The 27,675-nt window shown below is 47.3% G+C and overlaps 3 protein-coding genes across 3 annotated transcripts; 1 reads left to right on the top strand and 2 right to left on the bottom strand.

Annotated features, from left to right (window-relative positions):
- Positions 1-396: 396 nt before the first annotated feature.
- On the bottom strand, positions 397-7,061 carry PHB2 (prohibitin 2). The gene is made up of 10 exons (XM_027885196.1): positions 6,885-7,061; positions 6,723-6,807; positions 6,568-6,647; positions 5,970-6,154; positions 3,730-3,859; positions 3,155-3,258; positions 2,634-2,711; positions 2,017-2,093; positions 1,781-1,786; positions 397-954 (listed from the first exon to the last, which is right to left on the bottom strand). The coding sequence occupies exons 1-10, from the start codon at positions 7,009-7,011 to the stop codon at positions 924-926; spliced, it is 903 nt and encodes a 300-aa protein (XP_027740997.1). The 5' UTR covers positions 7,012-7,061; the 3' UTR covers positions 397-923.
- A 195-nt stretch (positions 7,062-7,256) lies between these two features.
- Positions 7,257-12,184, top strand: EMG1 (EMG1, N1-specific pseudouridine methyltransferase). Its single transcript, XM_027885199.1, has 6 exons — positions 7,257-7,401; positions 7,482-7,583; positions 8,585-8,726; positions 9,122-9,180; positions 10,870-11,019; positions 11,849-12,184. Exons 1-6 carry the CDS (start codon positions 7,267-7,269, stop codon positions 11,960-11,962), a joined length of 702 nt encoding a protein of 233 aa, XP_027741000.1. The 5' UTR covers positions 7,257-7,266; the 3' UTR covers positions 11,963-12,184.
- A 313-nt stretch (positions 12,185-12,497) lies between these two features.
- LPCAT3 (lysophosphatidylcholine acyltransferase 3) lies at positions 12,498-27,089 on the bottom strand. The gene is made up of 13 exons (XM_027885197.1): positions 26,948-27,089; positions 18,169-18,276; positions 17,952-18,058; positions 17,705-17,798; positions 17,554-17,591; positions 16,322-16,500; positions 15,783-15,891; positions 15,011-15,097; positions 14,531-14,697; positions 13,807-13,954; positions 13,120-13,278; positions 12,875-13,001; positions 12,498-12,744 (listed from the first exon to the last, which is right to left on the bottom strand). The coding sequence occupies exons 1-12, from the start codon at positions 27,042-27,044 to the stop codon at positions 12,885-12,887; spliced, it is 1,410 nt and encodes a 469-aa protein (XP_027740998.1). The 5' UTR covers positions 27,045-27,089; the 3' UTR covers positions 12,498-12,744; positions 12,875-12,884.
- Between the last annotated feature and the right edge of the window lie 586 nt (positions 27,090-27,675).

Here is a 27,675-nt window from a genome sequence, read left to right as displayed (position 1 = left end):
CTGAAACCCAAGAAAAAAAGAGAGCAAAGTCAGTGGAGGGAGATTTGTCTTATACTTTTAGCCAGGAAAACAGTGTGCATACATATACATATATATACACACACAGAGTATACATGTATATGATTCTGTGACCTGGAAAAGCAGGTAAACCTACACTCATCTCTAGCACTTACAGTTGGCTAAGAACCCAGCCCTGGTCACCCACACAGCTGTATGAGCATCCACACCTCCTCATTCTCTTCCTATCCCGTGTTCAACCAGTGAACAGGAGAGTATTTCTCTTGTTCTCTTCCCTTCAACATCCTCATTCTGTTTTCAAGCAAATAAAATCTCCATTCCATCTTCCCCTACACAACATCTTTTTTCAGGCACTGAGCACACTTAGACACAATATAGATTTGTTTTTCTTTTAATTTTTACAAATGTTTGAAAGCATCACTGACAGGCAGTGACACAAATAGATACTCCAGCAGTGACAGGCACCCAATGAATGGCATTTTCCTGAATTCAGTCCCAGGTTCTCTTGGGATCAAGAGTGAAACAAAATTTACTACAAAAAAAAGCCTGGTGCTGATGGCAGCAGAACTCCCTCACTTGACCAAAAAAGAATTCCGATATCCTACAGAAATCTAAAGATTAATGAAGATTAGAGGCAAATTACTATATCCACATGGGTTAATACCAGTCCCATGTCTCCCCTCCAAACACAACTGGTGGGGTGAGGAAGGAATTACAGCTGCCTACAGGCAAAGCCCATTCCTGTAACTGATCACCACAGATGGAGCAGGGGCATGGGGACCAAATCTGGCTATTGGATTAAAAACTTCAAAGTGAGGGCAAACAATGCTAGTGGAGGGAGTTCAAAGATCCTCACTCTTATCTTCTGCTGGCCAGCAACACTGGTTCTAGGAGTCTTCAGCTTTTCATTTCTTTCCTTTGAGTAGGAGACTGTCACTGAAAGAAAGACAGACAGCAGTCATTCGTCCAGAAAGCACAAGCAAAGCTGAACCAGCCCCTCACTACAGATTTTAGGGTACAGGGTGTCACACCCAAAGGATCTGGACTTTCAAGTTCTTCCTATTAAGTTTTTTTTTTTTTTGAAAGCCCCTTAAGCCTTCTGGAATGAGTAAGACAGAATCTGGTCAGAGGTGACAACAAAGGATCTTCTCAGAGATCCCTCAGAGAAAAAAACAGCTCTGGTTTCCCTTCTCAATTCTAAGAAACCTAAGTTTTTAGCTGCATCTTATTTTAGCTCAGCTGGCACTGTCTTTTTCACTAAACACTGGACAGATTAGGCAAAGCCACCCAATTCCTGCCAGCTCTGAAAGCAGGAAATGGAGATTTCTAGAGTGGACTGGAAAGCTTTTGGAGAGTAACAAGAGCATCTTTCCTAGAGAACATTACCCCAAGCTAACACAAACTCCTATGATCATCTGCCTGCCTTCTTACAGCTCTCTTTGCCACAAACACAGCCACCTCCTGTAGAGGTGTGGCAGATAAGGGAACGGTCCTCAGTTGCTCCTGCCTTTGCCAAGCAAAGTTCCTTATGGGACACACATGGAGCTCCAATTACTGAGTATCTCCTACTTGATGTAGATGTTTGTTTGGCCCCTGCAAGGAAAGCTTCAAGCTTCACATCACAAATAGGAATTGAGGTAGAGATGGAATAAACTTCCTGGAGCCAAAAAGGCCCAAGCCAAAAATATCCCAGGCACCACGGAAAAAGCCAACACCTTTATTCCAAGTACTAACAAAATGATCAAAACATAAAGAGCCTTACCTTCCTCTGTGTCAGCAAATGCAGTAAGGGGTGGAGGGTGGGAAGAAAAAAAACAAGAGTAAGTTGATTAGATTTAACAAAAATCCCCATTCCCACTGTAAGAAAGACTGCTCCCTACTAGGCTGTGTCCTCTGGCATCAGGCTCCCTCTCACAGAAAAGATCCTGAGGGAGCTCCAGAGTGGGGAACAGCTTCCCAGGTAGGGTGCAGACAAATCCAGCCATCCAGCCCCTTTACCTGGTGAAGCCCTCATCCTGCAGGTTCAGTACCAAGTTATCTGCTGTGAGATACACGCGGTTTTGTGAGGCAGCAATCTGAAAGACAAATCCGTTACGGAGATGGCATAAGGGACTATAAATGCACATGGAGCAATAGCACTAGGAACCTATCTCCCCCTCCAGACACAGCACTCCTCTTTATTCACTTCAGATCTCAGTTCAGTCAAAGCAATTCCCCAAAACAACTCTGTAACTTCCTGACTTCCCATCCCAGAAGCCATCAGACTTTCCAAAGGAAGCGCTCATTCCATCTCTGTCACAAAGACCTTCGATCCCACACTTATCTGTCCCCCTTTCTCAGCCTGCAGGGAACCAGGAGCTTTTGGTGTCTGTAGCTGAGTGCGGGTGATGGAATCTGATGTGGATCTGGCTTTGTCAGATGAAGGGCATGAACTCTTAGCCTCACATCTAATTGCAGATCATCTTAAGCTCTACATGAGCAGAAATAGCTGGGCAGGAACAAAGACCAGGACAGGGCAGATCACATTCGCCTTAAATTCATCATATGGCCACTGGGCTGGGGTGACAGCCCAAGGACTGCAAAGGACAAAGGGAATTCTGTGCCCCAGTGCTCACCGTTTTTGAGATGTTTTGAGCAGCTCGGATCTTACGTAGCTTGATGTAGCCTGGATTCCTGCTGAGAGCTTCCCCAAGGTACAGAGGAACAAAGTTAAGGAAAACCTGCAAACACAACCTGCCTACCCTCAAGGAATTCTTCCTAAGCCATACTAAAAAACATCTTAGGGGCTAAAAAAAAACATCTTAGGGGCTAAAAAAAAACCTCTATCCCAATAACATGGGCCTTTGGGCAGGCATATTTTTACTTCTCCAAATCAAGAACATTATAGATTATGGTCCTACACAGCCAATAAAAGTTAAACCTTATAGCAGAGAGTGAAAGCTCATGGCCTTCTCTGCTCTGACCTGCAACCTCAGGTGAACCTCCAGCCAACTGGAGAAGTGGGGGAATAAATAACAGTGACCTACTTGAAGCTTTCATCCGATCACAGTCTCCTGAGCACGAGCTCAGTGCGATGGATTCTTACGACTGTCAAGCTCACAAGCTACATCCCACAAAATCTCCCGAAGCAGGATATCATCTTGGCAGCCGTCGCTTCCCCCTCAGCCTGAACTATCTTCTGCTTCTGCTCCTGCTTGGCCTTCTCCACCAGGAACTGGGCGCGCTGTGCCTCCTGCTGGGCTGCAGGGAGAAGGAACACACACATTGGAACCACATCGTGTCTTCTGAGCCATCAGAACCTGGGCGTGGAGCCCAGGGGCTCTGCTTCCGAAAGCACCTATGGCATTCTGGGACCACATCCACAAGCACAAAATGTATGAGTGCGCTTTACCTTAAGTAAAATCCACAGCATCCAGACCCTCCATACATAATCTCCACAGGGAGTAACATATTCCCGCTCTGAAGAGGAACCTAGTCTTGGGAACTCAGTCCCTCCAACAGTCTATCCTATCAGCTATGGCCCAAAGCTTGCTGTTAATACTTATACAGTAAACCTGTTCAGCTCCATTACTAAGGAGGCTGTGATTTATAACTCTGTACCTGTACTGATACAAAAGCAGTGACACAGTAGCCCAAATTCCACTTCCTTGTTTAATAATTCAGTGAAAAGGCAAAGGCAATCCACCCTTTTCAGGCACAAATGGAACTCACCCACTTGCTTAGCCTCCACAGCTGCTGTGTATTCACGACTGAAACTAAGCTCTGTGATAGCCACATCATCCAGGATGAGGCTGAAATCCTTGGCTCTCTCTGTCAGTTCTCGCCTAATGAGCAGAGACACCTGAAACACAAATACAGCAAGAAGAGTAGTACCAAGCAGAGGGTGTTCCTGTGCACTCCAGAAGTGAAGGACAACTGCTCTTCACAGTGTGGGGGGAGACACTGCCTAAGCCCAGCTCCAAACCATGAATATCAACACCGCCTCTGAGTAACGCCGTGTATCCATAGCTACACATCACATTTTCAAAACTGCATTACAGCTTATTTATAGTCACTACTATGCAATCAACATTGCAGAAATAAAAAACCTTGAAAGCATCTTTGGCTTTCACATCCCACCACATCTAGTTCCACAGTTCCCACACGTTTCGGCAATAAGCATTTCCTTCTCCACCTCGAATCTGCCACTGTTTGCAGGCTGTCTCCTCATAATTGTATTCCAACGTGGAAAAATAGTGACCACACGATTTGTTACTTCTCTATTGTGGCCACTACATTCTTTTTAGCCACCTCAGATGGGTGTTGCTGAAAGATATTTTGATTTATCTCACATTTAACTTGCCAGCACCTTTTTCAGGTAGGCTGACAAGTCCTGCACCAAATATTGACTTAAACAGAAACTACTGCTACAGTATCACATGCTTGGCCAGTCTAGCATTTGCATTTACTTTTGCTGCAGCTGTTTCTGAGCAGAACTTGAAAATAATGACACAAACTTTCACTGTGTGAACTGCGAGTGCATAACTGCATAGAAGCACTTCATTTTCTTCTGATTATCAACCCCTGCAACACACATCCCTTCACAGTGACCAATGCTAGTAAGGATATGTGACAAGAAAGCAAATTCAATTCAGTTTGTTCTAAAGTTTCAGACAGCATGGAATTATTCTTCTCCAAGATCATAGACGCCTAACAGGCTTTGCTTCCAATAAACCTGAACCCCTCACAGATACTCTTTGCTGTCACATCCTTTCCACTCATTCTCTCCACAAGTGACAACAAACAAATCCCTCCAGAGCACACCATGTGGAGTGCACAAAACCCTGAAGTCCCTGCTCCAGTTCAGTTCTCACAACAAAACTTGGGACACTTAGTTCCTATCTTCGCCTTTTTTTGTCATGGATCAGAAACTACCTAAGAGATGCTTTGTACTTCAGTTGACAACTTTTCCTCTTTCGAAGTCTACTGATCCTGCAGGATCTCCTCTAAAGCCTTTGAGAAGAAGAGCAGGACCTCCTCTATCCCTCAGCTGTCACAGGTGTTGAGCACTCTCAGAATCCCTGGCAATCAAATCATCAGAACACAAACTTTCAGACACAGGCATTTTTAAGCTAAATATTTCTATTATTTCGCAACACCCCACCCTCCAGATGACACTCTAATCTTTTTCTAATCAGTGTGTGCAGAGGCAGTTCCAAGAGGATGGATCCAGGCTCATCTTGGTGGTGCCAATCAATAGCACAAGAGCAATGGGCAAAAACTGACGCACAGGAAGTTCCACCCGAACACAAGGAAGAACTTCTTTACTGTGCAGGTGACTACACTCTGGAACAGGTTGCCCAGTAAGGCTGTGGAGTCTCCCTCACCGGAGATATTCCAGAAGTGTCTAGACACTTCATCCTGTGCCATAGATGAAGCACGGTGACCCTGCTTGGGCAGGCAGGTTAGACCAGATGAATCACCGTGGTCCCTTCCAACCTGGCACATTTTGGGATTCTAAACAGAAGTACTTGCTACCCTCATCCATCACTGACAGGTTACTACTTTAACTGCTCATTGCCTTCATTTCTCAGACCCTTCAAAACTGTTCAACTTGCTCTGACAGATGTTCTGAGACCCATGAAGAGCCAGATAATTTTTTTTAAAGCCAGTTCTACTGTAAACTGTGATGTAAATCACCTCTTCCTCCCTCCCCCACCTCTCCCATCATGGTACAGTTTTGTCCTCGTGTACCAATGGATCCAGTCTTCTCCTCAGAATCCAATGACATAACCTCAGTATGTGTATTGGAATCAAGCTGCAAGTGGGACACAGCATCACGCTCTTTCCACTTGGACGCACCATCCACCAGACTGAGCCATTTCTCCTTTGCCTGTTCCAACACTCCCCACATCCCCGGTTCAGCAGTTTCTCTGTGACCTGAGTGCAAGCCTGCCCCGGGCAGGACTCACCTGTGCCCTCTGTGTGATGAGCTGGGAGGCGTTGAACTTGGCCACCACGCTCTTGAGCACCTCGTTGACGATGGAGGGCAGGACCCGCTCCTCGTAGTCCAGCCCCAGGCGCTGGTACATGCTGGGTAGCTCGGCCGCGTTGGGGCGGGTCAGCACCCGCAGGGAGATGTTCACCATCTGGAGGTCTGGGGGGGGGGGGCACAAGGGCACAGGTGAGGAGGCTACAGGGAAGCCAGAGAGTGGCTCTTTGTGAGGGACTGCAGCGACAGGAGCAGGAGTAATGGGTATGAATTGGAAGATGAGGAATTTAGGCTGGACAGTAGGAAAGAATTACTTATGGGAAATTGGTGACACACTTGGCACAGGTTGCCCAGGGAGGTCGTGGATGTCCCATCCCTGCCAGTGTTCAAAGCGAGGCTGGATTAGGCCTTTGAGCAACCTGGTATAGTGGAAGGTGCCCCTGCCCATGGTTGGGACTAGACAAAACTTTCAGGTTCATTCCAACCACCATCATGCCTTGATTCCATGCAGGGGACTGGCGCTGCGGCAGGACTCCCCTCCTCTCTCTCCCTCCTGCCTCATGGCCTCTCTCTCTCACCTTTGGAGCCGGTGGGGGAGGAGATTTTCCGCGGGCGCGCTCGGATGTCGTAGATGATGGGATACTGGAACCAGGGGATCCTGCGGGAGGCGGAGGCGCGTTACGGGCGCGGGCACCCGCGAGGCCGGGCAGGGAGCGGGGGGGCCGTGCCCTACCTGAAATGCAGCCCCTCAGCCAGGATGGTGTCCTGCTGCACGCCGCCGATGCGGTTGAAGAAGATGGCGCGCTGGCCGCCCTCCACTGCGGGGAGAGAGCGGGGGCTCGGTCAGCGTGGGTGGCGGGTGCAGGGGGCACAAGGGGGCGGGGTGGGCACTCACCGATGAACACGGACTCGCGCACGCCGTAGGCCAGGGCGCCGGCGCCCAGCAGCAGCTTGAGCGCGGTGCCGACGCCGCGGGGCCCGGCCGGCAGCCGCCCCGCCAGGTCCTTCAGGTTCTGCGCCATGGCCGCGCCGCCGCCCCCGCCGGGAAGGACACCGGAAGGAGGCACCGCCGCCGCGCTCCGGCGGGAAACCGCGGCGCCGGGAACACCGCCAGCGCCCCCTCCCGCCCCCAGCGCCCGCCTTCCGGCGCGGCGGGCGCGACATCCCGGAAGTGGGTCCGGCCGGAGCCAGATGAAGGGCGCGCCCCGGGCGCCATCTTGAGTGGCCGCGGCAGGCGGGGCGGGGCCTGGGCGGGGCCGGCGGGGCCGCGTGACAAAATGGCGGCGCCCAGGAGGCCACGTGAGGACGGGGAGGATGAGAAGGATGAAGGGTTCCCGTTGGAAGCGAAGCGGCTTCGTGGGCAGCGGCGGCTCCTGGTGGTGCTGGAGGGGGCGAGTCTGGAGACTGTGAAGGTGCGGGCGTCGAGGGGGTTCGGCCGCGCCGCGGGCGCCCTCCTCCCTCGCCGCCCAACCTGTCCGTGCTTTGGCCGTAGGTGGGGAAGACGTTCGAGCTGCTCAACTGCGACAAGCACAAGGCGATGCTGCTGCGGATCGGTCGGGACCCCGGGGAGGTGCGGCCTGACATCACCCATCAGGTACTCGCTGGGCCCGGCAGCGCCGGTGCCATCGGGGCAGCCCCGCAGGCGGCCTGGGGAGATCGCCCCTCGGGGCTGCGGGCCCGCTTATGCTGTCCAACAGGCCGTATTTCTGTAAAAAGGAGTCTGTGCAGCAGCGGGGGAAGACGTTGGGACCTAATCAACAAGCAGGGAGATTTAATCCGTGAAACAGATAGTATCTAATAAGCAAGCTCTAAGTGATGCTCGTGTGTTAGGAAAACAAATTTTAGGGCTTGACGTGCTTCAGTGATCTCGGACCTGGTGGAGGAAGTTAACACGGCTTAGGGAGAAGGATGTACCGCTGGTAATGGGCAGAATTTACGGGCAACAAGGACGTTTGGAAGGACTTCCAAGATAAGGAAGAAACTAACAAAACCAGCTCAATAATTTTGCTGAAATTAGCTCCGAGTGGGTAGAAGGTAATTCTGCCATGGGGATCTTTGACCACCGACCTAATAGAGGAGAGAAACTGAGCATGGAGACTAACTGGCATAAGAAGTGGGGGAATAATTAACCCATAGAAGCTAAAATACCGATTAATAAGAGAACTGTGTACCTTGCAGCCAATGAACACTCATTCTATTGTTTGCTAAAATGTATAAATAGTTAAAAGTTTTGGTAACCTGCGCACATGCTGGGTGGAGGGATGCCCCATGTGCCTCAGCACTGACTAAAGTAATGTCTGCTTTCTGACCTAATAAATGGGTTGGAGGGTTTATTTCCTGGTTTTCAGTGACACTTGTGCCCTTTGAACCCAGGGGGTGAGTTTGGCCTCCCGTGTTGTGCTTGTGGCTTTCAGGTTTAGCCACTGTTTGGGTCTGGGTTTGCTTTCTTAGCATTATGGTAGAACTCCAATAGTCAGGTGAACTTGCAGCCTTAACATCGGTCCCTTCTGCAGTTGTGGGAGCTAACCCTCAGTTTACCCAAGAATCCTCTCTTGTTCATTTCTGTTGCCACTTCTGTGTGTTTTTCACTTTCAGAGTCTCCTGATGCTCATGGACAGCCCCCTGAATCGGGCTGGTCTCCTGCAGGTTTATATCCATACCCAGAAGAATGTTCTAATTGAAGTCAATCCCCAAACCAGAATCCCAAGAACTTTTGATCGGTTTTGTGGTCTTATGGGTAAGTGATTCAAAATTTATACCAGCCACAGAATCATGCAGGAAGGTGGCTAGGAGAGGAAAAACTTTGTGAGAAGTCAAAAAGTGGCACCAACCTTAAAATGTGAAACTGAGAAAAAAAGCAGAAAAATTAAGCCATCCTTCTGAGATGTTCCAGGGTGCATACTCCCAACTGTGTGTTCCTTAGCACAGTGTTGAATGCCTGCAGGACGCTGTGCTACCAGCAAAATAACTTGCTGGTCAGTGTTTCATAAGACTGCTTCAGGCAGTGCTGGGAAGTCTAAAGATTGACTTCTTGTGTACCTCTCAACTCTGATTTCCAGGCACAGCATGGAATTCTTCCAGCAAAAGAACTGACAGCTTAAGTAGTTTTCTTCTCTCATTTTTTCTTACCAGTTCAGCTGCTGCATAAGCTCAGTGTTCGAGCAGCTGATGGGCCTCAGAAGCTGCTGAAGGTAAGCATTCTTTACTTGTTCACAGCTAATGTTGCGACACTCTAGCTCTGCGTCCTACAGTGATGTAGGAGGGACTTTTGGGGAGGTTTTTTTGGTTGGTGTCCTGGCTGCAGAGAGGGGATGGAGCGTAGGGGTGGGTGGGTATTGCCACTATTCCATACCACCCCCATCACTGCACGGGGCTGGCATCTGCTGTGGGAGCTGCTGCAGGAAAGGAACCCCAAACACTGCTGTCCTTGGAGCTGAGGGATCTGTTTCCTTGTGCGAGCCTGACTGCCGTGGCTGGGCACTGACACTGGATAAACTGCAGGGATGAAGGTCTTAGCATGATATTGGATTCCCTGGATGAAGAATTATCTTTGCTGCTGGAAACACCAGAGAAGCAGCAGCCTAAGGAAGATGGTGATAATAATGATGTCATCATCTTGGCAGAGAATGCTTTGCCCCAGCCAGCACATCTCCCTGAGGAAACGGGTCAGCAGGCAAGGATAGACAACAAGCAGCCAGGCCTGGCCTTCCTCGCTCAGTGCTCTCTCAAACTTGGCTCAAGTATTATGCCAGAACAAGGAGCTGCTGGGCAGGAGCAGGACCTTACTGCGCTGCTCATCAGAGACAGAAGCAAGATTTTCAGGTGAAGAAGGAATATCCTGAAGAATATATTGAAGAATTAATCATCATCAAGAACTGCTATGACTTAAGCGTACTTTGTACATCCAGATTATCCAAAAAAAGGCAGAGTTTTCTTAGATCCCAGCAGCATTCTGCTTGCCAGCCAAGATGAGACAAGGCTCACCACACCACGGAGAACATGGAAGAGTTTGTGTACAAGGTCTAGGAATGGCAGTGGCTCATATGATGTGCTGCCTGGCTGGCTCAAGGACAGAAGTTACCTCCTGCATGGACACAGGCCCCCTATGTGCCCTCCTTCCACACCTGCTTCAAGAGCATCTTCCAGATACACGCTGAAGCTGGCAACATCTGGACACACCTGCTGGCATTTGTTCTGTTCCTCTCCCTGGGAATCCTGACCATGTTGCTGCCCAATGTATACTTTGTGGCTCCTCTCCAGGAGAAGGTGGTGGTCAGGATATTTTTCCTAGAAGCAGTGCTGTGCCTCAGCTTCTCCTGGATTTTCAACATTGCCTACAGTCACTCAGAGAAGGTCTCACGTGCTTTTTTGAAGTCAGATTATTCAGGAATTGCAGTGCTGATGATGGGGAGCTTCATCTGGTGGCTCTACTATTTGTCTACTGCTCCCCACAGCCAAGACTTACCCACCCCTCCATCATCTGTGTCTTGGGCATCTCTGCCGTCATCGTGGCCTCAAGCAAAGGCAAACCCATCTGTGGGATTGTTTTTGCTCACAGACCTGGGTGGAACTGGTGAGTAATGCAGAGGGACAGGGAAACACGATCTGTACCTCAAGGGGATTTGATTTTCAGGTGAGGACAGTCTGTAGTGTTGAATTGTCTATGTAATATTGGTTGCTGAATGACACTGTCCTATGTTACATCATAACTACCGTGGCCAATGAGGATGGACTGTTCCAGTCATGCCAGCTGGGAGCTCCTAGTGCAGTTTGCAACCAGCTGACAACAGCTGCTTGTTTGTTTGTTTGTTTGAAACAAACAATGGACCTAGCTAAGTGGCCTTACCTCTACACCCCTGTCAACTTCCTCTTTTCTGTAGGTGATTAAAAATCCAGTCAGTGACCACCTGCCCGTGGGCTGTATGAAGATTGGTACCTCCTTTGCGGTGTCAAAGGTGACGGATCTGCGTGAGCTGGTTCCTGCAGCGGAGCCAGTTGCCATTGTAGTGGGAGCTTTTGCCCACGGTTCGGTAAGTGTGTGTATCCCTCATTTGGAGTTGTAAAGATCTTTATCAGCATAATTTCAGTCTTGTTCTGAGCATGGAGATTTTTATCTGCCCTTTTTTTCGGCTTGGTTTCCCCCCCTGCCCAGCCCCCCATTTTCCCTCCAGACAGGCTTGTCAAAAAAGGCCCAATACTGCAACACTTGGGACTGTTCTCCCTCCCAAGAGAGGGCATTAGTGAGGGCTAACAGTTGTCCTGCTGGAGAAATACTGTGCCGCTCCAACTAATGGAATCACAGAATTGTTAGGGTTGGAAGGGACCTCTGGAGATCATCTAGACCAACCTCGCCTGCCAAGGCAGGGTCACCTAGAGTAGGTTACATAGGAGCATGTTCAGGTGGGTTTTGAATGTTTCCAGAGAGGGACACTCCATGACCTCCCTGAGCAGCCTGTTTCAGTGCTGTGCCACCCTCAATGTAAAGAAATTCTTCCTCATATTGAGATGGAATTTTTTGTGTTTTAGTTTATGACCATTATCCCTTCTCCTGTCACACGGCACCACTGAAAAGAGTCTGGCACCATCCCCTTGGCACCCACCTTTGAGATATTTATATGCATTGATGAGATCCCCTCTGAGTCTCCTCTTCTCTAGACTAAACAGGCCCAGCTCCTGCAGTCTCTCCTTAAGAGAGATGCTCCAGACCCCTCATCATCTTTGTGGCCCTCCACTGGACCCTGTCCAGTAGCTACTTCTCTTTCTTGTACTAATGGAGATAGTTGGGGCTCAAGGAAAACTTGCAGCTTGATGTTTTGGGTTTTTTTTTTCTATTTTTTTTTAATCCCTCTTTTCTCTCAGGTCAATGTTGACTATACAGAAAAGATGGTCTCCATCAGCAACTATCCCCTCTCTGCTGCCCTGACGTGTGCTAAAATTACTACTGCCTTTGAGGAAGTCTGGGGAGTAGTATGAGCTGCTGCTGCTAGTGCTGTCATGGTGGACTTCTGTACAGTGACTCCATGTTCTGGAAAAGTTTTTTTAATTAGGTGTGGACCTGGTGCAACTTTCTGCTCTTGGAAAGGAAAAGGCTTCAACTTTGTCCTTGTTGCTTCTGGAGCACTGTGACTTTTTAAATGGACTGTGCCCCACTGACCCTTTCTCCTCCTATTAAATGTATCTTTTGATTTAAAAGTGCTTGTGAATTTTACTTTCTCATGTTTCATACGTGGGCAGGCCGGATCCCTTTATAGCAGGGACTTGGCCCAAATTTGTCATGGAAGTGAAATTCTTAGCTGTGCCCTGCTCACCCTGGTGTCACTCAGTCCTGTAGAATCACCTTGCTCGGTGGCATGTGACAGTTCACACTCCCACACCGAGGCACCCAAGAGGAAAGGAGCTGAAGCCGATGTGAAAAAGACCAGGAGCAATTTTTATCTTAGATGACAAACGTAGAAAAGTCAGAAGGTGGCTCCAATCCAACGCAGCACCTGCCGTGAGTGTGGTACAATCGTCTGGTATCAGCGGAGAGACACGAGTGCCGGCCTCAGGGCGGCAGAGATAAGGCAACGGACAAAAGGTGGAGGGTCTCAAGGAGGCCTACTCGGATCCCCTCCTTCCGGGTCTCTGACCCTGTGCTTTCTCCTTCCCCCTCCTCGCGTTGAAAAAAAGTCATACTTCAACACAGCAAACTTGGCAGGTGATGCTTTGCTTCCGGAGTGTTAAATCAACTCCTACAAATGCACAGGCGGTACAATCTGAAAAAGAAAGGTGCTATATTTGATTTGGTTGATTTTATGTTTCCCTTTTGCCTTGGGCTGTAGCATTGCTGCCCCAGTTCACCTCCTAGTCCAATCACAGGATTCCCTCTACCTAGCACAGCCTTACCTTTTGGCTGTTATTCTGCTCTTTTTAGCTTTTCTTTTCGTGGCACAATTAATCTGCGAATGTAAGGCAACACGAACAGTAAGGTGAAGAACAACACGTGGCCAAGGAAATAAATAGACCTGTACACCTGTAAAGAGAAAAGGAGGGTTGAGGATCAGCAAGGAACTCTGAGCCAAGAACATATGAGAGGGGATAGAGGGAAAAGGGTTACCACATGTGTCCTCTGTTTGTGGCTACTAAATTACCTTCATCCATTTGTCCCAGGTGAAAAGGCAGAATGGCACCAGAGAGTAACCCATAAACATCCAGTGATTAGTCTGCTGCAGCACGTAGAAGATGGGCCGCAAGAGAGTGATAGAGGCCAAAGTGCTTAGGGCAGGACTGTCCCGAACAAGGTTTATGACCTAATTTAAAGAAAAAAAAGAGAATTCTCATCGGTTGGATGTCCTGTGGCTGTATATGCGGGGTCTGGGGCCAAAGTTCTCTATCCAGCAGTGTAAAATGAATTTTTAGTAAGCAGCTAGTCTAAAGAAATAGCTAAATACCTCATCTGGCCAAAGTTTTAACTAAGAAAATAAGTTGTAATAAGGAATACTATTCTCTCAGTACCAGGAGATTAGCAGAGGCATTCAGCTCATGTACTTGTACTCCAATCTTTTCCAGCTGCCATGCACTTCAGCTGCCCTCTGCTCGCATGCCAAATTTTCCACTTTCCTTCCCGTCAGCTTCTGCAATATATTTGCGGTTTGCCCACGCAGAAGCCAGCAACCTACTGAACTCTTAAGAACAAAACTCTATCATGTTTGAAAATCAATTCCAAAGCAAGCAGCTATTTTTCACATTTAATCCAAGTAAAGCCTTCAGTGTGGCAGTTTCCAGACTCAGGGGGAAGGACTGATGCAGGCCATTCCGGTAAGTCGTACAAAGCATACCTGTCTTTCAACGATGACTATCAGCAACTCCATTTGAAAGCACACCAGATAGCCAGAGTGCAGACCGTGCCAAATGGCCAGGAAGAACAGGGCCAGTGCCTGTGACAGCAGTTTGTTCCCCAGGAACTTCAGACGCTTGAAGATGTAGCTAGATCAGAAAAGAAACAAAGTGCTTCCAGGTTATTGTCTGTCCCTCCCTGTCTGTGTCAGAGAGGCAGGGCCCAGGGGACCATATGCCTTTGCACACCATGTGGTGACAGAATATAGCAAGACCAGGGCCAAATGTACATCCCAGCTATAAGGAGGAGAAGGCCTTCATTATGTACAATTTAGCTGTGTCCCAGCAAATGCAGAACCAAAACCTGGTTGAGTTTGGCATAGGAGCATTGAGAGTCATGATGCAGGAAACAGCTGTGAGAGCAGTTCTGAGGCTGGCTGAGCAGGCAGGCACCTCAAGGGCTTGCTGCAGTTCTGTTCTAGTCTCTGCCGCCATCAACTGCTTGCCTTTATTAATGAACTCCCCCTCCAGGTGAATTAAAAGATCTCTCTAACCCAGTAACCCAATAACCTGTTTCTAGTGGCACAGCAGCAGAACACAGAATAAAGAGCAAGAACTGGAAACCGGCAGATTCTTCCTCTAATGCTCCTGCTCAGCCGAGGATCTTGGTTCTGTTGACACAGGGGTCACGAACACATTATAGAAGCGGAATTTTGTCCTGCTCACCGGGCTACCCAAGCATTGGTGTTGATGTTGAAAGAAGCAATGGTCCCTGTGAACAAAGGTGTTGTCTCATACAGCCAGACCTTCATGTTGGCACAGGCATTCCACAAAGGCTTTCCATTCTGGTCCTTCCCGTTGTACCCCAGACCAACAAGGATGCACACACCTTCCTACCAAAAAATGTACAAGAAAGATAAGAGGAAAATATTGCCCTTTTTTTGTTGGAAAGGCAGAGCTGAGAAAGCTCTGACTCGCTGTGTTGAGTGGAAAGCACCACTGCAGATGGAACAAATGGATTAAAAACTGCCTGTTTTTTAGTTAGCTAGTCTTTGCTAACTTGGAGCAAGCTAAATTGACCTGTACTGATCTCCAGATATTTGAATTTCTTCCATTTAGTGCTACATCCAAGAGCATACTAAGTAGCTGCAAGGGTGTGACCTTTATTCATTTGTCTTTTGCCCCTGGAACAACATCTAGACTCACCGTAACCAGCCAGCAAGTTACGTATTTGTAGAGTATAATTTTGCCCCAGATCAATATGTAACCACAACGGAACCAGAAAGGCTTCTCCTGCAGAGACAAGAGCGAAACAGAATAAAAATAAAAACTGAGTTGAGTGGCCGTAATGGGATAAGGTAGACGAGATCTCATCACTGTCTTTTGTTTTTATCTGATGTATGTGTTGAGGCTGCTGTATGGACTAGGCTGCCAGGCTTATGCAAACTTACACATCATTCTCCTTCCTTTGGTAATATGTGGCTGTACTGAAATAGCTACAGTTTGGGAAGACTCTGGGATTAGCATAATCATTGTGAAGTTTACACTCTCATTTATTCACATTGACACAGAAATGCTGAAAATCTGCAAGTAGGAATTATTTGTTAGGAGTTTTGTAAGCACCTCAAAGATTCCGTTGAGCCTTGTAAGTTACTTTAGTGAAGTTCTTTGCATGTAATTGTTATTAGGAGGGTAATTAAAAGATCATAAAATACATAGGTTTCCAAAAACAGCAGTAGCATCTAAGATTAATTATCTACTTGTAAAAGGTTTGATTCGGTTCAGTTCCCCGTAACATATTCTTGTTCTGCATCAAATAGAATCCACCAGATCCGCAGTAAAGCCAAATCAATTGTGGAAAGGCTTATCGCTAGTAGCTGAATTATTTTTAAATTGAGGCAAAGCTAAAAATAGACCTTTAAAAATTAACAAATTCCACTCTTGTGCCCACACCCCACACAACCAAGTGAATACATACCATGTAGTCATCTGAGATGAGGTATTCATCAAAGACGTACAGACTTGACAAGGTATAGGTTACTAGAAACACAAGACCCAAACTCAGGCGCTTCAGAGCAGGCACAAAACTGAGGAAGAAAAATCTGAAGGTCAAAGAAATGCCTTGGAAAGAGAACCATCAAATCCACCATTTTAAAAACAGAGGTGGAGAAGTGGAGGTAGAGGGGACAGCGACAGGGAGGTACCACATTCCACTGCAGCAGCTGCCTCCATTTGGAAACCGCATTTGGTATTTAAACATTACCAGGTTGGAACTGAGTCTGTACTAAAGATGTCAAATGACTGTTGACATTCATGCCCTGGAACAATGCCGGGACATTAAGCAGAGAGTTACAAGCAACTTTTGAAAGACTGCCTTGTCTTATAAATCACTTTTGGTCACAGTACTTCCATGTTCAGGCAAGAAGGCAGTTTGCTGCAGGGAACGTAGAGGATTCAGTGGAGGATTCAGCATTCTAGGATTCGAGGAAGGTGAGAAGCTAAGTCACTGTGTATTACCTATTGGGTCTCTGGCCTGGGACGTCAGTCATCTCACCCCTTGCCAATTTCTGATAGTCTGTCATGGAGAACTGAGGCCCAACCATGAAGGCACCATAGAAATAGGAGAATCCTGAGACCTCCAGCAAGGTAGGAACTCCCCGGACAGCAAATCGCCGCTGCTCCGGGGTCAGGAACTCCTGCACCAAAGGGAGTGGCATTAACATCATCCCAGGGAATTCATACTAGCTCTGGATGTTATGTTCTCAGCCTGCCTCCTTACTGGTCTCAGTTCTTGCTCTCCAGGTACATGGAACTTTAGACTTTGTATTTCTGATCCATTCCTCTCCCCAGCCCTCTCTATCCCCTCTTCCCTCTAAACAGCAACGAGATCCAATGGTTGAGACGAGTTGCACAGATCTCTATTCCCAAATAAGCTCAAAACATGGAAGGGATCTACTGACGTGCATCCCTGTCAGCACAGTAGGCATAGCAAAAGACTCTATCAGACCTATTCCAGTCCCTGACTGCAGTTGCATGTACTCTCTCAAGACCTTATCATACTACAATTCCTACTTCTTGAGGCAAGAATTCATCATCTTTAAATACGCAAAACTTCAGCTTGGGAAATTTCAGCTTGACCTTGTTTTCTTGCAGTCAGCAGTGATTCCATGGATGCTAAAGACTAGGTCAAGCCTCAAACAGGAGGTGGGGGTTGAAGACACTTGAAGGGTGTACAGGATTAAGAGGCTGTAGCAAGTGCAATGCCCTCTCCCACATGCTGTGCTGTGCAACTTCTGTTACTGTCTCATCTGCTCTAAAAAGAGAGGTAAAGGGCAACTGTTCACAAGGGTGTGCTAAGACTAATCAAAGAAAAGGAAGATGGGAACTGAGACCCAGTACTGATGGTCTGCAAATTCAAAGTGCACTACCCACAAGACAGAGCATCAGGGATTGGGAATCTAACGCAACACATTTAGGGGAAGGAGATGGTGGGGAATTTGGAAGGGGGCAGAGTAATATTCTGACATAATTAAAACAACTTTTGTCAATCTCTAATCACTACTGTCTCTGTTCCAAATTATTTCTTTTCGCTCCAGAATTCAGTGCCCTCAGACACTCACAGAGGCTCCCCTCTCAGCTACGGCATTTACCAAACAACCCAGCCTGCTACCTCACATCCTTTGAACTTGATTTTCTGACCTCTAGCTCACTGGAACAGCATGGAGTGACAGAGAAATGGTCTTACTCACCGGATCTTTTCCTCCATCATAGTAATCAATGGCCAGACCTAGAGGTGAGAAACAGTTATTTGAATCCCTGGGATGGGCTGAATAAGCAAGTCCTCTCTTCCCTGAAGCACAGCTTGCAGAGTGCAAGAGATAGAAGAGAGGTGTCACTCACCAATTAACTTAAGTGTCAAGACACAATGTGGCATTGTCCACTTGATGTCATAATGTTCTGTGGCTGTGAAGTAATATCCAGCCATAAGGTATGTCTGAAAGAAACCATTGTTTGGGTTATTCAAACTAATTCCTCCAGCTGGTTTTGATCTGCCTCTGCTTTTCCACCCACAGTTGCTACTGGGAAGTGCAAAAACGAACAGAGGGCTCCCTTCTACAAACTGATGGAGTAAGAAAGAGAGTTTTACCATCTGAAAGAAGAACGTGGTGAAGACGGCAGTGACTGTGCGACCCATTAGTCTCAGTATGAGGAACTGGATTAGGACACATATCAGGGAATGAGAAAACTGCATCCCTGTGGGACAGGAAAAGAGAAAGATAAGAAGTAGAAATTACATTTATAGGTTCTCCCAAACTGCAGCTTGCCCTGGGCCAGGCAGCTCTCTTTTCCCGAACTCATCTTACCAAAATTGAAGTAAGCGATTGAGAGTCCTGTGAACACATTGTAGAGATGAATGAGGTAGGTCTCCTTCTGGAAGAGGAAATAGCGCTGGAACAAGGCAAAAGGATATCCTGAGTAGAGAAGAAAGGAAAAAAAAAAAAAAACAAAAAACAAATGAAGAGTTGTAAATAAGTTTAGAAAAGTATTGGTAATTATCCAAAGTACAGCTTTCTTGAATATGTTACTAGGAACATGTACTTTACATGGATACATTTTCAACAAAGGTCATGGTGTTAATTCCCGATACAGTATTTCCATCTTGGGAGACAGATGCCAGATAAATTACTCTGTATAGAAGAAAATACTTTAGAGGAACAGAACCATATCAAAATTGACACTGAAGTGCAAAAAATTACAGGATTACAGTTTCTGGCCTCACTCAATACATATGAATAATGCTTAAATACATGAATCAGACTTCCAAATTCTGCGACAAAAACATTGAACATAGCAAGAAGCTAGATTAAAAAAGCAAAAAAAGGTGGGGAGGAACTTTATGGTTAATATCATTACAATGTGCTGAAAAATTCAATCCTGCTCCCACCTCAATGAGTTCTTTCAGCTTTAATTTTGGAGTTCCTCAAGTGACCTCTAGTAGGATACTCTTGCTTTTCTAACTCTGCAACTTCAGATCTGCATCTGATTTATGAACTAGTGAGCACACATCTGTAACTAAAATCCACTGGTACTATGCATGGAGTATTTTTGGAAAATAAAAATCAGTCAGAAGCATATCATATGGAGCAGCTAAGATAAGTGGAAGGACTTGTTTCCTTGCATTTTCTGTGTGTTAACTCCTAGACTAAGTGAGGAATGCCTCCAGATTATTCATGTGTGGCTCAAGTGAGAAGCAAATATTTGTAAAGCTCTCTGGTAGTACGGTGAGAAGTGTCATACAGAACACTATAAGTCAACTGAATTCTGTTGTCTAGGTGAGTCCACATAGCATGCAATAAACATTGCCTCTCATTAGACAATAAATATGTTATGTTTTAATACACAGTGACACAGGAAGAGTTGCCCATCTCATGGGTAAGTGAAGCCCATTCACGCAATTTCTCAATGCACGTGCACAAGGAGCTGAACTGGGATAGCAGAAGCCACCTTAGTTCTGGCATTTTATTGCTTTACTTTGCAAGATTGTGTTCTTTTGTCCTGCTTAAAAATGAACAAAAGAAAAAGGAAATTCATCACGAACCACAACACTGGCATCCATGCTACTTATTATCCTAGCTGAAATCTGTAGCAGTGAATAGATCTTTTCTACCTCCACTAATGGAGTACTAGAAGCAGGAGATAGTAATGTTTTATATGGAGCAGTAATAAAAGGTGACGAAATGCACATTCTGCTGAGAAGTGTATGATGGATGGAAGGTTTCCAATAAGTGAGGCCAAATCTAGTCACTACTGTGAGAGGAAATGAGAAACTCTGTCATGCTATGTAAAATATATGTCTGGCAGTCTGTCAGTGGAGCCATTTTAAGGTCCTCTCCATCCCTGCAAGTCCCTTGGGAGGGAGCCTCAGGGTTTGGGACTTCTGGGTTCCCTTCTAGGTCTCAGATGGCAGCACACTCTACTGAGTCCAGATGTGTACCTGCTGCTTCTTGAAACTGAGCTGCTGCTCCCCATTTCCTCAGCCTCTTGCCACCCCTCTTTCGGTCTTCCCTGCCTCCTTGTTGCTGTTCCTTCCTCCTTTTGTGTCCCACACCGGTTTCCACGCCACAGGCTGCTTTCTTGGGCTGAGCAGCCTGCCAAGCCCCACATACCACGGCCCTTCACTCGCAGAGCCTGGCAACCTCCCTCCTGAACACCCAGCCTGCTCTTCCCTTCCACAACAGTGGCTCCAAGCTCCCCTACAAAATGTCTTACCCAAACCATCCTCTCCTTGCCTGCTCCCCCATGGCTTTTATACAGTGTTCTTTTCATTTGCTAACATGGACTTCTGTCCTGTTTCCCCCACTGCTGCCCTGAACACCAGCTGATGGGGAAAGAGGGAATTGGCAAAGGGAGTTCATCACACAGGCTCTCTGGGAATACAGGAGTAACTAAAAGAATTAGAGCAATTCACATGATCCAAAAAAAAAAAAAAAAAAAAAAAAAAAAAAAAAAAAAAAAAAAAAAAAAAAAAAAAAGAAAGAAAAAAGAAAAAAGAAAAAAGTTGTGTTTTCTACCAGACTTTTACTCAGAAACATACAGACGGGGATTCTTTGTTCATGTGCCAATTTTCTTGCTGAAGTTTAATAACACAGGAACAACTGGCTTTCAGAAATGGAAAGTGTTAAAAAAATGTTAAGTGTTAGTATCAGATTTGATCAAAGGTTTACTGTGGAAAACATTTCCCCCTTTTGAATAAGAGGGAGAAAAATCAGATTACAATTACAGGCAAAGCACAATTTATTGCTGTTCATTGACATGGATGCTCTTAAAACCACATTTTCAAGGGTGTCCTACTGTCTCAAAAATCAGTAATATCCTGCAAAAAATTCCATTTTTATGAGAATTTTTTTCTCTAGATATCTCTGTAGACAGAATTGAAGTATGACTGAATACTGTAATGTACTGCAAATTTCTAAAAGCCAGAAATTTTATCTTTCTCCCATCTTCATCTAGAGTTCCTACTCTTTGAGAGAGCTGTCTCACTTGTCAGGCATACTCCTTTTCAGCTCTACACAGCAGATCACATCAGGGTTTGGGTAATGATGCCCTGGAGGGAAAAGAACCCTTGCAAACAGAGAGCTACTAATATGCACAGCATAGGTGTTTTTAGAAAGCCACAAACTTAAATCCTGGTCTTGCACTACATGGGTCCTGTTCCAGTTCAAAAGTCACAACATCAGCCTAAATTCTTCTGATATTCAGAGTGACTTGTCAGTACTCTGGACTGCAATTTACCTACGGTTCTGCTGCATGAGATAATTTTCTCAGTTTTACAACTGGTTCCACACTGCAGATATAAACTTTAACCCCCAAATGGCAGTGGATACTGAATATCAATGGTCATTCTGCTGTGGCCTGTGCCCTTCTGAACACTCATAAAACTATCTATTAAATAACAAGCAATTTCTACTGATAACAACAGCAGTACTCCTGCCCCACTACAATGTTCCTGAAGCACAGCAGTTTTTGGAGTTATCACTGCCTTCTGGAAAGCTGGCTGTCACCTTTGGATATGTCAGCAGCAGGACGCTGTGCTGCTTTGCTTCTGCCATTCAGAGACAGGGGACAGGAGTCCCTGCTCCTTCCTGCCAAGAGACCCTGCACAGCAGCTCCCACTCTGCCAATCTCCTCTTTCACAGCTCCCTTAGGCAGAGTAGGCTGTAATACTCCAGAAGAAAACAGAAGGGAACCCCTGATCTCAAGTAATTCTCCTTCTCTACCCACCACGGAGTTGAAAAACAGTCTGCGCACAGAGTTGGGTTTTGCCTCTACACAGACTGTTTATAGAAGGAAATAAGCAACTGATATAAAAGTGGCAAATTAGATATAAATGCTGCCAATGATAAATCCCTCCCCCTTTTTTTTTTTTTTTTCCAAACTTCACAGCAACAAGAGGATATCTCTGTTTCACAGAACCCCCATGCTGAAAGGAAAGGACAAATTCAGCTTTTTGGCCACGGCCATTTGGGAGAGTAATGGGCCACTGCACAACGCCCAAGTTGTCCACAGATACAAGAATCTAACTGAGCAGAAGAAGTAAATGATCAAGAAGGTGGATTAGGCAGGATGAAAATTCTACTAATTCCAAGCAAAAATAGTGCCATCTTCTTGAAGGGATGATTAAGATGCCTGTCTTTTTCCAGAGATAAAGCTGCAAATAAGAATATCAGAAACATTCTTTTCATCTCTGCTCCCTTTATTTCCCCTTTTATATGCATTAGCTCTGTTTCATCTTCAAGAGAGTAGATCTGACTATTTTCCCTTCTCCTTTGCTGATCAGTTAACTCCTCCTTTGTTAACATCTAGGAGGTCAATTGCCTCCATTTTTTTGTAAAAATGCTAAAACTAAAAGGAAGGGGACAACTGGAAAAGGAAGTGGTAAAATACCAGCCTTACCTAATATTTTGACTTTAAAGGTATTCCCTTTTTCTGTCTCTAATACTGCAAAAGTGCCACACCTTGTTTAACATGGAGTGCATAAACATGAGTATTTTAATTCAGCTCAGGACTGCACTTTCAAAGTCCACTTACGGTGCTTTAGTTTGCATAGAACTGTCTCAAAGCATTTGAACAGGGCTCTCCTGAGATGAAACTAAACTGAAAGTACACTCCAATGGGTGCCTAGTCCATATGACCAGACTGAAGCAAATTGAAAGTAAATGCTCAAAACCCACAGACAAGTCTGCTCCACAGATCTGCTCCTACTGTACCACGGATGTAGACATGGGCAGTGTGTAGCATTACACAGCTCCCTCTATTTTTTTATTTTTTAATGAACAAGGTGTATTGGAAGTTAGGAGTTTAAACAAGGCAGCACATCAGTGCTCTGTGACAGGACTGGTTTTAGACTCCAAGACAGGAGAGTGCTGCCTCTTACAGCTTCTCCCATCTCTTACCCACCAAAACCAGTTGTTCGCCTTCCCTGCAGTAAGGTTCTTGCTTTTCTGACCAGCTGGGGACTCAGTCTGGGATAAGTCAGCAGCTTTGGGTGACCACAGTGGGAATTTCATTGAGCCTAAAAATCTTCAGGATGCAGAGAGCAGGAAGAAGCAGAGGACGTAAAAAAATTGATGAGAAGGAGAAGAGTAGCAGACAACTGGCAAGCAAAGCAATAGGTTTCTGGCACCTATTGAGTAGGAATGTGTTAATTTCTGCAGGTCCCTGATATGTGTATGGATGAGGGAACACTTCCCCAGTGCTTTTCCTGTCAAGTCTGGGAAAATCAGCAGGGTCAGTTCTGGCTCAGGGGTGTAAACAACATGTTGGCCTCCCTCCACGTTGTGCAGCAGGACATGCCAGGTAGCTTGCAAGCCACTGTGTAATACTATGATCAGATAAATAGCTGTAATTCTTTGGGATCGTACAGCCATGCAAGAAATGAGATCAACATAAAGTCCTAAATACACAGTGCCACAGGGCCTCCTACATCCTGGCTTATGCTTTGAGCGGTGACAGCAGGAAAGAAATCTGTCCCCTCTCATGTGAGGACAGGAGCAGCAGTACAGAAACCCTGTTCTCCTTCACACCATTAAAGGGCTCCCTCCCTTTTTCCTCCAAGGGGCTAGGACAGCATCGTCCCATCCACTTATTCCAGCAACTGGAAAGTAACTCTGTAGGGATGGAGCTTAGACCCACTGGTGTCTTCAATGATGACAAAAAGACAGAGTTTCTCCTTTGGGAACAGTGGGCCCTGGACCTACTGAAGAATGAAAGGTAGAGCACATCTCTCAAAGACATCTTCATATAATTGACAGACATTAGTGTACTGACACATCACACTTCTTTTAGTGGCAGGGTCCAGAACTATGCTTCAGGTCCTACTGCTGTTGACAAAGCAGCCAAATTGCAGACTAATTTCTTCAAAGGTTGTATACGCAAATTTTTACATATGGGAAGTCTGCAGTAAGTTTTTAATCTTGTACAATCTGAGCAAAGGGCTCTATACGACTTGTATTCCTTGCTTCAAAATTGCAGCATGTATAAATGTGTCTCTGATCTAAATACAAAGCTGTGACTAAAATCCCTAGAATTTGCTCAGCAATGTGCAGTTACTTGTTCACTGAAACATCGTGGTGCCCTTTAGGACTACTCCATTTTTAGTTCTTGGATGTTCTTCCTTCCTCCTTTCTCATTCTCCCCTTTATTTAATTTTTTTCAGTTGTGACAGAATGTTAACAGTTTTATACGACCTCTTTTGGTTATTTCAGATCATGACTAAGTAAACACTCTTATTCTGAATCAAGAGGGTCCATTTAGACTTTTTTTCTACAATAATTCTTCAGCTTTCTCCAGAAATTAAAGTAAGAAGTTGCAAAGTCCCTTGTGATTCTTCCTCTTTTTCAGAAGACTATTTTTACCAGTTTTGGTGATCTTCTGAACACTGAAACCCTAGAAACTGTTGTCACAGTAAAACTGCACAGTGTAGATGGGAAACAGCATCACAGAGCGAGAAAAAGAAACAACTTTTTAATCCATCTTTGGAACAGAGATCTTTGAACATCTTTGGAACCAAGCTTTGTCCTCGTGGTCTTGTTCTAAAATAATTCAGCAGTATTAGCTGCAGCCAACAAAAATAGTTTTCTTCCTGAATCTATGTAAACACCTGAAACGGAGGAAGTCAAGGAAAAGCCAGACTTTGTCTGTCCTAATGTCACTTCCAACTTTCAGAAATGCCTTTCATTTACACCCCATGCCATCCTATGAAGTGGTCATCAGTGCTAGCTGCATTACCAATGAGCTTAAGGCTTTCAGTCACATTAAATGGATTGTAAACTAAGCTGCAATTAAATGAACATTTCTTTGTGCTGGGCTAAGGAACTCTTCTTACTCTCCTCTCATGTTGCTCTGGAGTAGTGTTTGGCCCATCCTTTTACTGTAATGGTATAATGCTTTACCACCCATCCATTAAGCAGGAAAGCTGAAGTCAATCCCCTCTGCCTGAGCGGTTCAACCTACATGGCCTGCAAGAGTGCCAAACTACAGGCAAGGCTGTTTTGCATGCCCTGAAGCCTTCTGTCTGAAGTTATGCCTTCCATTGCATGTAATTAAGAGATACTGAGCTAGGGAGAAAGGACAGGGAAAGGCAGGTCTGGCCTCCTGGTTTAGTAAATACATTTTAGTATGCAGGGGAGAGATATGAATGGTTCCCTAGTCCCTGATCCCCAGACTTTAATACAAATTATAAAGATCCAGTGGGATCGTGCAAAACATACAGTGGCCTACCTCAGGAAGGGACAATGTGCTGTCTCAGTGGCTTAATGTCAACACTGTATGTGGAACATTTGTAACAGCACACACGGATCTCATGCTTTCTCAGTCTACCGACTACAGCGGGGACCTCCTTATCTTTTTAGGACAATAACTATCTACTGTTCATTTCAAAGAAGTGGTTCTGCTCACCCATAAGACATTGAGCAAGAAACAGCCTTCCAATGTAGTGTTCTAGCTTATTACTAGTAAGAAACAAGAAGGAACTCAGTAAGATTCAGGAGCGAATATTCTGCAGAGATATCTCTGATACCTCTCTACCATAGGTGTCTGCCTCCACACAAGCTTTCTAGGACCTTTTCTGCATAAGCACCTGTTGGACTAGTCCCTTGGTTAATTCACTTGACTAACCTTGTAGTGAACTATCTGCTTTTTCTGGTTTAGGTTTCTGCCAAGCAAGTAAGTTCAATCAGATCGCAATTAAAGTACCAGAGACAGACGCGGGAGAAAGGAAAGCAAGACTTTCCCTGTTCAGCTGTTGGGAGCTGCTAGACTAACTCATGCTGACTTGTGCGCATGTCTTGTATATGTTACCTATTAGTCGATTTTTTTTCTTCTAGAAGTTTGGTTCAACTAACTTCTATGCTGAGGTCAAAATGATAATCAGTTCAGCCTCCTTTATCTACCCTTGATGTGAAGAATGTTTTGGTTCAGCTTGATCTCGCACATCATAAACTAAATCAGGCAGAAATAAGTCTGGTGCAACCACAGTTACAAAGCGACACAGTTTTTCTTGCTTGCATCTTTTCTTAAAAATCATACTTCTAGTTAGCCAAAGCAACTTTATTTTGACAGATCACACAGGAGCAGTTGCATCACTTCAAATATATTTTCAGGTTCAGCAGAAAGCTTGTATTTCCTTTCTGCTAGGTGACTACACCCCCAAATGCTTTCACAACACGAAGTTTCACCGAGCATCTGCAGAGATGTACGCAGATAGGGTGTATACGTACACTTGAATCAATGTTTCGGGAGCCATAACCTCCCCCTCAGTGGCTAGCCCACATCATAACGCTAGCCCTGCCTTACCCATTTCACACGGGACTAAAGTATCTCATGTTTACATAAGCACAGGCAGTGTGTGTTTTGCAACATGCTTCACGTCGTAGGTGGAGAGCAGGGCATCATCTCAGTTCTGCCGACCACTGCGCTGGCAGGCTCTGCTCACCCTACCTGGCAGTGCCCGTGATGACACGCCACTCCCTCAGTGCCATCACTGCTGCAGACACCAGAGGTATCTCTGGGCCGCGACCGCCCTGCACTCGGACAGGGCAACACCTGGGAGGGGCTGCGGGGATTCCCGAGCGGACACACGCTCGCGGGGCGCAGGATGCACACGGGGCCCCGGGGCACTCACACAGAGCCAGCGGGACCATCGCTAACAAAGTTCCTGTGCCCGGGACACGGGCCCCAAGCGGGGTCTTCCGCTGGCACCCCGCGCTCTTCCCCGTCCCGCTCCTACAGGCGGTCTGCCAGAACCGCGCCCCGACATCCCGCGGGGAAGCCGGGCGGAGTCCCCTCTCCGCCGGGACGGCCGGGGGCTCGTCCCTGGCGGCTGTCGCGGGGCGCGTCCCGCGTTCCCCGGGCGGGGCAGGCGCTGCCGGTAGCGGCGGGGGCTCTCCCGCCGGCTCGCCGCGCACACGTGGCCTGGTGCGGCGACGCGGGCACAGGTGCGGCTCCTCGCCGGCGGAGCGATGCCCGGCCCCGGCCGCCGCGCAGCGCGGCACGGTGGCCGAGCGGCAGGGTCGCCCGTGCCCAGGGCGGGCGCGGAGCCTCGCCCGGGGCGCCAGCCCCGTTTCTCCCCCCGCCCTGTCTTACCCATGAGGATGGACAGGATGAGGCGCAGCGCCTGCTCTGACGAGCCCAGCGCCTCGGCCAGGCGCGCCAGGCTCCAGCCGGCCCCCGCCACCGCCATGTTCGCCGCCGGCCGCCCCGCCGGCCGCTCGCGCCCCGAGCCCGGCAGCGGCACCAGCCAGCGCGGCCCCCGCACCGCGCGCGGCCCCCCGCGCGCCCATTGGCTGCGCCGCTCCCGGCCCCGCCCTCCCGCGCCGGCGATTGGGTGGTCCGTGGCAGCGGGGCCGGGCCCCGCGCGCACTAAGGCAAAGGTTACCCGCGGGTGGGCGGGGCCGCGGCCCGGCCCCGCCGGCCAATGATTGGCGGAAACGCCGCCGGGGGCGGGGCGCGGGAGCGGTGGGCTGGGAGGGGCGGGCACGCGGGGCGGGGCCCGTCCCCCCATTGGCTGCGGCAGGACAGGAGAGCGGCGGGGCGGGGCCGGGGTTATTCGCGGACACGAGGCGCGCGCGGAGGGCGGGAGAGCGCGCGGGGAGGGCGGGAGAGAGGGGAGGCGGTCTCCCTTCGGTCTGTGTTCCTGCTTTGGCCTTGACCTCCGCCATGGCCTCGGCCGCAGCCCCACCCTGCTCTTGGCCTCAGCCTCGGCCTCAGCTTCGGCGTGGGGCACCGCTTGAGCTTCCCCAACGCTGCTTGGTTCCACCACCCCCTTTGTCCCCGGAGCACAGACCCCTCTGTGTGATGCTTGGCTCTTGCGG

Source organism: Empidonax traillii, unplaced genomic scaffold, assembly GCF_003031625.1.
Source record: "Empidonax traillii isolate 1590-97213 ecotype Southwest subspecies unplaced genomic scaffold, ASM303162v1 scaffold163:size1593379, whole genome shotgun sequence".
NCBI classification, from domain to species: Eukaryota; Metazoa; Chordata; class Aves; order Passeriformes; family Tyrannidae; genus Empidonax; species Empidonax traillii.
The sequence above is the reverse complement of the archived record's forward strand: the minus strand, read 5'-3'. Positions and strand labels throughout refer to the sequence as shown.